The sequence below is a fragment of the Oncorhynchus keta genome, chromosome 17 (genome assembly GCF_023373465.1).
Source record: "Oncorhynchus keta strain PuntledgeMale-10-30-2019 chromosome 17, Oket_V2, whole genome shotgun sequence".
NCBI lineage: Eukaryota > Metazoa > Chordata > Actinopteri > Salmoniformes > Salmonidae > Oncorhynchus > Oncorhynchus keta.
This window is the reverse complement of record NC_068437.1, coordinates 48,879,184-48,888,473: the sequence shown is the minus strand read 5'-3', so window position 1 is coordinate 48,888,473 and position 9,290 is coordinate 48,879,184. Positions and strand designations below refer to the sequence as shown.

Genomic DNA, 9,290 nt, shown 5'->3' with positions numbered 1-9,290 from the left:
CCACTCTCTCTCTCCCTGCATCTCTCTCTCTACCTGTCTCTTTATCTGTCCCCTCTCTCTCTCCCTGCATCTCTCTCTCTCCCTGCATCTCTCTCTCTCTACCTGTCTCTTTCTCTGTCTCCTCACCTCTCTATCTGCTGTCTCTCTCTGCCTCTTAGTCATCTTGAGGAGTGGGTTTTGGTGTTTTGGCAGGAATATACACAGATAATTAGAGACATGCCTCGTTTTGTATCACATTCCAATGATAAAACTGGGGGGGACAAAAATGCCATTTCAGAATGTGGGGGGACATGCCCCCGTCCCCAGTGGAAGTTGTGCCCCTGCTCAGTATTCATATCCCAAAATAAATAAATGATCTCACAACAATACATTTTCATAGAAAGTTATCAAAAATAGATAAGATCTTGGAAAATACCTGTCTATTTGTGAAAAAATTGCCCTGATTATCTCTTTATTCACGTCACAGTTTTCTTATGGCCTTGCCTACACCTAGCGACTTGTTTTTTAAATCACCCTGATTATCTCTTTATTCACGTCACAGTTGACCTATTTTCTTATGGCCTTGCCTACACCTAGCGACTTGTTTTTTAAATCACCCTGATTATCTCTTTATTCACCTCACAGTTGACCTATTTTCTTATGGCCTTGCCTACACCTTTAAATCACCCTGATTATCTCTTTATTCACGACTTGTTTTTCTTATGGCCTTGCCTAATCACCCACCCTGATTATCTCTTTGATTCTTACGCCTCACAGTTTTCACCCTGATTATCTCTTTATTCACGGCTTATGGCCTTGCCTACACCTAGCGACTTGTTTTTTTAAATCACCCTGATTATCTCTTTATTCACCTCACAGTTGACCTATTTTCTTATGGCCTTTTCTTATGGCCTACACCTAGCGACTTGTTTTTAAATCACCCTGATTATCTCTTTATTCACCTCACAGTTGACCTATTTTCTTATGGCCTTGCCTACACCTAGCGACTTGTTTTTTCAAATCACCCTGATTATGGCTCTTTAAATCACCCTCTCTTTATTCACTCACAGTTGACCTATTTTCTTATGGCCTTGCCTACACCTAGCGACTTGTTTTTCACCCTGAATCATTCACCTGATTATCTCTTTATTCACGTCACAGTTTTCTTATGGCCTTGCCTACACCTAGCGACTTGTTTTTTAAATCACCCTGATTATCTCTTTATTCACCTCACAGTTGACCTATTTTCTTATGGCCTTGCCTACACCTAGCGACTTGTTTTTTAAATCACCCTGATTATCTCTTTATTCACCTCACAGTTGACCTATTTTCTTATGGCCTTGCCTACACCTAGCGACTTGTTTTTAAATCACCCTGATTATCTCTTTATTCACCTCACAGTTTTCTTATGGCCTTGCCTACACCTAGCGACTTGTTTTTTCACCCTGAATCACCCTGATTATCTCTTTAAATTCTCTTTATTCACCTCACAGTTTTCTTATGGCCTTGCCTACACCTAGCGACTTGTTTTTTGAAATCACCCTGATTATCTCTTTATTCACGTCACAGTTTTCTTATGGCCTTGCCTACACCTAGCGACTTGTTTTTTGAATTGCACGAGCAAAAATATTACATTTTATTTGGAAAGGCAACTTAAACTGTCTTATTTTTATAATTAATATGAATTCAGAGGGCAGAAATGATTAAATATTAAAACATTGGACCTCTCACTAAAGGCTTCAGTCATACAAAAGTTATACTTAAATCCAAACTGGTTCTCTAGCAGATTATTAATAATGTCTGACCCCATGTTCAAGAACGGCCTTTTTCCCTTTATTCAGATTACAACCGCTCACTTTCATTTTTTTTATGAAATCAACTCAAAAATATTGCTATTTTTAAAACAAACCAAAGAAAGTTGGTTGCAATTTCACTTTAATCCACCAGAAAAGACAGAACAAATATTACAACAACAAATATTATGGGTAAACCAAAATATACTAATTGATAATAAAATAAAAATTGTATAATCTTTGTAAATTATATCATAAATAGGACTGGTGGAGTTATGTCACACATGCAGTTAACAAAAATAAATGGGATTGTCTGCCCTATTCAAAATGACAACTAACTAATTCTAGCATTACCACAAAAATGGAAGGGGGAGAACATAAAGGACTTGTCTGTCGGCCCTGCATTAAAGACCAAAATTGGTTATAGATAATTGTGATGAATAAAAAACGCATACCACAAATGACAGCTGTGCCGTGTAGATTGCAAAATAGTTGGGAAGAGATTTTCTATGTACCGATTCCATGGCACATGGTTTATGAACTGATACACAAAATGACGCTGGATTCAAAACTTTTTCATTTAAATGATTATACAAAATTATTGCAACCAACAGAATGTTATATATATGGGGGTTACAACCATCCCAGCTCTGCAGATTTTGCTGTGAAGAGACAGAATCATTAGATCATTTGTTTTGGTACTGTCCATATGGAGCTTTGGTTGCAGGTTCAGGAATGGCTGAAGAATTGCAACATTTACATGGAGCTAAATCTGCAAAGAGCACTGCTGGGTGATTTAAAAAGTCATAGTCAATCGATCAATAATATAATAATACTCTTGGCAAAAAAATGTAGCTTTAATTTACAATCTGTAGAAACATGAGAATAGAAAAGTTCAGAACTTTTGTGAAACATCACAGCTCAGTGGGATATGCATGTATATGGCAGCTGGAAATGAAAACGGGGTGGGGTTAAGAGATAGATGGGAGGGGTTGAGTGGAGCTGAAGGGTGGGACTAGGAAATGAAAACGGGGTGGGGTTAAGAGATAGATGGGAGGGGTTGAGTGGAGCTGAAGGGTGGGACTAGGAAATGAAAACGGGGTGGGGTTAAGAGATAGATGGGAGGGGTTGAGTGGAGCTGAAGGGTGGGACTAGGAAATGAAAACGGGGTGGGGTTAAGAGATAGATGGGAGGGGTTGAGTGGAGCTGAAGGGTGGGACTAGGAAATGAAAACGGGGTGGGGTTAAGAGATAGATGGGAGGGGTTGAGTGGAGCTGAAGGGTGGGACTAATAACAACAAGATAACTCATGTAAAATATACTGTGTCCGTAAAATGTACGCTACCGTTCAAAAGTTTGGGGTCACTTAGAAATGTCCTTGTTTTTGAAAGAAAAGCACATGTTTTGTCCATATAAATAACATCGAATTGATCAGACATACAGTGTAGACATTGTTAATGTGGTAAATGGCTATGTTAGCTGGAAATGGCTGATTTTGAATGGAATATCTACATAGGCGTACAGAGGCCCATTATCAACAACCATCACACCAACCATCACTCCTTGTTTTTGAATAGAAGGAGCAGTGAGAGGCCCCGGTCCACAACTGAGCAAGAGGACAAGTACATTAGAGTGTCTAGTTTGAGAAACAGACACCTCACAAGTCCTCAACTGGCAGCTTCATTAAATAGTACTCGCAAAACACCAGTCTGAACGTCAACAGTGAAGAGGCAACTCCAGGATGCTGGCCTTCAAGGCACAAATGCTGATGCTCCAGATACTCAACTAGTCTTAAGATGGACAGTTGTATTGCTTCTTTAATCAATCAGCACAACAGTTTTCAGCTGTGCGAACATAATTGCAAAAGGGTTTTCTAATGATCAATTAGTCTTTTGAAATTATAAACTTGGATTAGCTAACACAACGTGCCATTGGAACACAGGAGGGATGGTGCTGATAGTGGGCCTCTGTTCGCCTATGTAGATATTCCTTTAAAAATCAGCCGTTTCCAGCTACAATAGTCATTTACAACATTAACAATGTCTACACTGTATTTCTGATCAATATGATGTTATTTTAATGGACAAGAAAATATGATTTTCTTTCAAAAACAAGGACATTTCTAAGTGACCCCAAACTTTTGGAAGTTAGTGTATATAGGTTCAGAACTTTTGTGAAACAGCACAGTTGGCAAATAGAAACCAAAACTGGATGGTCTTCAGAGATAGATGGGAGGGGTTGAGGGTTGTTGAAGGATGGGACAAAAAAACAAACAATAGATAACTATTGTAATATACTGTGTCTGTAAGATGTATATAGGATGTATAAGCGAGAAGTAGAAGGCTAAGTGTTGTTGTGCATTAATTTACTCCAATAAGGGGAGGGACAGTAGGGTTTAGGGAAAATAATAAAGGAAAATATGTTTTAAAACAGTGTCTTTGAGGAGTAAAGAACTCAACCTCAATATTTCAGAGGAGTCCAAGGGGGTTGGGTAAGGCCATTTCCCAGCCTGTCAATGTTTCATGTAAGTTATTTTAGTACATGTTTGTAAAGTAATAACTCTAAATAAATAAATAAATAGATAGATAATAACAAAGGCCTTCCTCACTTATTGTGACAGCATAATGGTCAGTTTCTGTTGACAAATGGAACATAAAATACTGTATTCAGTTCAATTCTATTCCTTCCAGAGATTGAAAACTCCACTACCCTGATAATGTTGTGAAGACCAGAGCTAGCTTACCTGTATAAGACTAATCAGCCACTGCAGCTGTCTCCGATTGCCTGCCTGCTCCACATCGTCAGTAGTTGGCCGGGATGTCGAACTAAACATTTCCAACACCTCGCTGACACTTGGATGATCAGGGTAAACTATGCTTGCGTCTGCAATGGCACCCTATTCCCTACACAGTGTACTACTTTTGACCAAAATCCTATGGGCCCTGATCAAAAGTAGTGCACTAGATAGGGAATAGGGTGCCATTTGGGATGACGCCTCTGTAAAATCACTGTTGTCCGGCACTCATTACCCTTTGGTGAGGTTGGATTTGACAACCCTCACTTAAGCTATTTCAACACGATTAAAGCGCCACCCCTTAATTGTTACCCTCGGTAACATTTAAACAACACCATTTCAATTGACTACAACATTCAAATGTATCTTGCATGGTTTTATCATGGGCCTACACCTCAGCATTTATCAGTTAAGGTATGATTAGGTACATTCCCTAACAATATTGTACAATAGGTCTAGTTTTCTTGATGTACAAATATTAACATTCACTTTTGTCAATGCAACTGTCAGCATTCAGGGATCTTAAGTAAGATGGTGCTTCACTGTAGGTTGTTCATGTCAATTAACCTGACATTAGTGTCCCTTCAATATCGATAAAACATTGATACTGAAATTTCTAAAACAGCATTCCCAAATTATTTTTCTTGTGCTGTTCTGAAGGTCTTAAATCTTACCACAGGAGTCGTCAAGGTTTCTGAGGTTTAGTGCAAATCTGAGAGGAAATGAAGGCAACAATGTAAATATAACAAAAATATTTGTGCGTTGTGATTGGCCCTTGCTTTTCTACAAAAAAGGTACAAAAGTTTTGTCCTCGATGAGAGTGAGAGACAGATTTTTCAGCTCCTCGGGCGAACTGACAGTCTTATAACCCAGCTCCTGTAGAACTTGCTGACACACAGTCTGTGTGTAATCAACCATGTCATAAGACAATTTGAGCCTCCAGCTTTCTGCGTTGGCCGCTGAGTCCCGAACAGTGCCGTATTTATGCTTGGCTGACAGATCATTGCTTCCCCTAGTGTTGTTCTGGATCCAGTCTCCTACATTCTTGTCCATGACCAGACCCAGGTAATCATAGATCTTCTTGGTCTTCTGGAGAGGGTTCCTGGCCAGGTCCTCATACCTGACCAGCATATACCTCCCTTTGAGCCAGGGGGGTTTGCTGAGCCCAGTGGTTACAGATCCCAGGAAGTCCTCACAGACCATGGTAAGCTGGGTGAGGTCCAGGTTGTAGGGCCTCCTCCCAGTGGCCCTCCAGATCCTCCAGAGGCGGTAGGTGTCCCTGAAGGTCTCAATACGTGAGGCCAGGATCCCTCGGGGGTCCCTAACCAGCTGGATCACCTTGAGGTTGAGCCTAGGGTCCTCCACCAGAGCCCTGAGGTCACTCACCTCCGGTATCCGTACGGTCTTGATGGCCACATGGCGCCGCTCCCGGCAAGCGTCCGACGCCAGCGTCATGTTGAGAACCCCACACCTCTTGACGCACTCTCCTTCATCAATGTTCAACTCTCCAGGACTGAAGGCGTCGCAGACAGGCAGGGAGCACAGAGCCTTGCTGGCTCCCCTCCGGAACAGCTTGTCTGTACTGTGATTGGCCGGCTGGGGTTTGATGTAGCTCTCCAGGAAGTAAAGGTCACAGTCGTAGAGGCTCCGGAGCAGGTCCCTGCTAGCCCCCAGCATCACCCTGGTGTCGCCTGCCGTCCTGCTGCGGGACAGGCGGGGGAGCAGGGTGGTCTGGACGTGGTAGAGCGGCTCAAACAGATAAAACACATCCTGGTGCTGGTTGAACAGCTGACCCACGAAGGAGCTGCCGCTGCGGGTCGTGGCCAGGATGAGAACATGGGTCTTCCTGGAGACATTGGAGGAGAAGTAAAGAAAGTCGTCACAGATCCGCTTGTCAAAAGACAAGTCCACCACATCCTGCCCCAGCATGCCACAGTTCAGAGGGTTGGAGATTGTCACTGGACACATCTGGAATGGCTTGGCTGTGAACGTCCTGATGGCTGTGTACTGGATCGCTATGGACGCTAAGGCTAGCAGAATCACAGCCTTCCAGGAACATTGCATGGCTGAATTCATTCATTTAGATAGATGATACAGTCTGTTCAGATCCTGGTGGAGCAAAACAAATCAAAATAATTGGGATACACTCATGCTGTATAGAATCCCAAACACCAACAGAAAGCAGCATCAAAACAGTTTATACAGCAGTCTCACTATGAAACTAAAAAGTTAGTGTTTTGAATCCCAAACTTTTTCTTCCTAGATAGTTACTTTGTTGATCTTACAATTTGTTTTATTACTGTTGTTTTATTGAACTGTACTAAAGGCCTTACCCTCATATAATACTGTCAAATAGAATAAACCAGACCCAGTTTGGATGTTTACTTGTTATTGGTTTTTCTGGTCCATAGCATTTCTGTATTATGAGCTGTAGGCAACCCCACATTACAGAAAGCAATTACATACTACATCAAAGACTATAGGATTCCTAGGACCTAAGATTCCATAACTTAGATTCTAATGTCGATAATGGATATATTTATGTAGATACCATTTATATAAAATAGCTTCACCATGTTCAGATCTCCAGTGGCAGTAATACAATCAATAAAACATAATTTATTAAAATACTATCAATTGTTTATGTCAAGGATACTTTTGAGCCTATATTGTACATCTATATACTTACACTGTATGGTATTCTCTATTCGACTAATGTTATCTATACTCCACAGATAAGAAAAATGGCTTTCAAGTTTTAAAAAATTGTGATTTAAAACACAAATAAACGTAACTAGCAGTTGTTCGTCAATATTGGTGGCTTTCTTCTGATATAAAATACACCTCAAATGTGTCCAAAATAAACATTTTATGCTACTTTGTAAATGTTTGGTGGTATTTTATTTTCCCTTTGAATAAAAACTAAGGAATTCAGTGATTGAAATCAGACTAATGCAAAAACCTGTCTGAATTTCCTTCAGTCACTCATCGTGACAAAAGGCTGGCAGCACCTGTAGAAAAGCGTCTTGTAATTTCTCTGGCAACGTTACATCTGGCAAGGGATAGATGTGACAACGAACAATTGACGACAGACAGCGCGATGAGATCTGTGATTTACCGCAGTGCAACAGAATACGCTTTCATTCGAAGATGATTAGTCTACACAAATGGGCTAGACGTCTAGGCATAGCCTCAATAACACTTTTCATATTTGAAATGACCAAATAACGGCCATGTTATTCTTCTTAATACACACAAAACACATTTTAAGCATAAATAAAATGCATAAACTCCAAATAATCCAATAAACTACTTTCTTACCACATAAATGCATAGTGGGTAAATAAAAGGTGTCCGTGAAAAACAATAGAAAAGCAATGTAACGGTTCAAAACATGTCGTCACAAAAATCTGATATTTTTGGACTAAACATTATCGAACGGCAGCTGTCCCGTCTTCTTCCCTCATGCGTCTGAATAGCAAAACGACAGTAACTGCTCCCACGTGTAGAATAATCAGAATCAGTCCGTGTTTTACAAGGATGAGATCGAGATAAAATAAGTCAAAGTTGCAAGGCAGAAGAACATGAAACTCCAAGACACAGGGTAGAACAGATTAGAGAATGATGCCGCAGCCTTCGCAAAACCCGCCGCCACCGCACCGATGTGTAGGCTATTCCAGATTGCCTTGACTAATGCGCATGTTGTAGTTTAGGCTATAGGTTGGTGGTTTGGCTGTGTGTGAGGTGTGCCAATAAGTGCCCGCGCGTTCTGGACCACCCTAAACCTCTACATCCTTCTATCAACCCTCCCACCCACAGCCCCTGACAAGCACATGTTGCAGTCTGCGATGCTTACAGTCACATGGATTACGTGGGCAGACCTGGGTTCAAATACATGCCTATTTAAGTATTTGTATTTTCTTTAAAAATATTTTGAGTATTTTCTATAAATGCTAGGCTATTTGAAACTTTTCTAATACATTTGTAAAATACTGAGAGTTACAATCTCTATGAAGACAGGTATTTTATGCAAGGCATTGGTAAGGTCTAATGAGAGAGAGAGAGAAATACATTAAATTACTATCCTATATAGTAAGACTAAAGGGCCAGAAGAAGAATTCATTTTCTGTCAAAATCACCATATTCATATTCTGTTCTGCCCTTCTGTACAAAAAAATGAACATCTGATTGATATTTGCTCTGCAAAGAATGTTCGTGCTTTAGTGACAACTGAGTGAATACCACAAGGTATAAAATACAAGATCTTCTGTAATCTCTGCCTTTTTTCTTTCCTGTCTCTCTCTCGCTCTCTCTCTCTCTCGCTCTCTTTTTCTCTCTCGCTCTCTCTCTCTCTCTCTCTCTCTCTCTCTCTCTCTCTCTCTCTCTCTCTCTCTCTCTCTCTCTCTCTCTCTCTCTCTCTCTCTCTCTCTCTCTCTCTCTTTCTCTCTCTCTCTCCTTCTCCCTCTCCCTCTCAATTTTTTTCTCTCTTACACACTGTCACTCTCTCTCTCGCGCTCTTTTTTTTCTCTCTCTCTCTCGCTCTCTCCCTCTCTCTCTCTCTCTCTCCCTCTCTCTTTTTTCTCTCTTACACACTGTCGCTCTTCTTTCTCTTGCTCGCTCTCTCTCTCTCTCTCTCCCTCTCTCTCTCTCTCTCTCTCTCTCTTTTTCTCTCTTACACACTGTCGCTCTTCTTTCTCTTGCTCTCTCTCTCTCTCTCTCTCTCTC

At 40.8% G+C, this 9,290-nt stretch overlaps 1 protein-coding gene across 2 annotated transcripts; it reads right to left on the bottom strand.

The window, feature by feature from the left end:
* Nucleotides 1-1,821: 1,821 nt before the first annotated feature.
* On the bottom strand, nt 1,822-8,357 carry LOC118396191 (carbohydrate sulfotransferase 1-like). 2 transcript variants are annotated; one of them, XM_035790294.2, is made up of 2 exons: nt 7,887-8,357; nt 1,822-6,674 (listed from the first exon to the last, which is right to left on the bottom strand). In XM_035790294.2, the coding sequence occupies exon 2, from the start codon at nt 6,639-6,641 to the stop codon at nt 5,349-5,351; it is 1,293 nt and encodes a 430-aa protein (XP_035646187.1). In that variant the 5' UTR covers nt 6,642-6,674; nt 7,887-8,357; the 3' UTR covers nt 1,822-5,348. The 2 variants fall into 2 exon arrangements, with proteins under 2 accessions (XP_035646187.1, XP_035646188.1); XM_035790295.2 differs by having other exon boundaries at nt 1,822-6,411.
* Nucleotides 8,358-9,290: the final 933 nt, after the last annotated feature.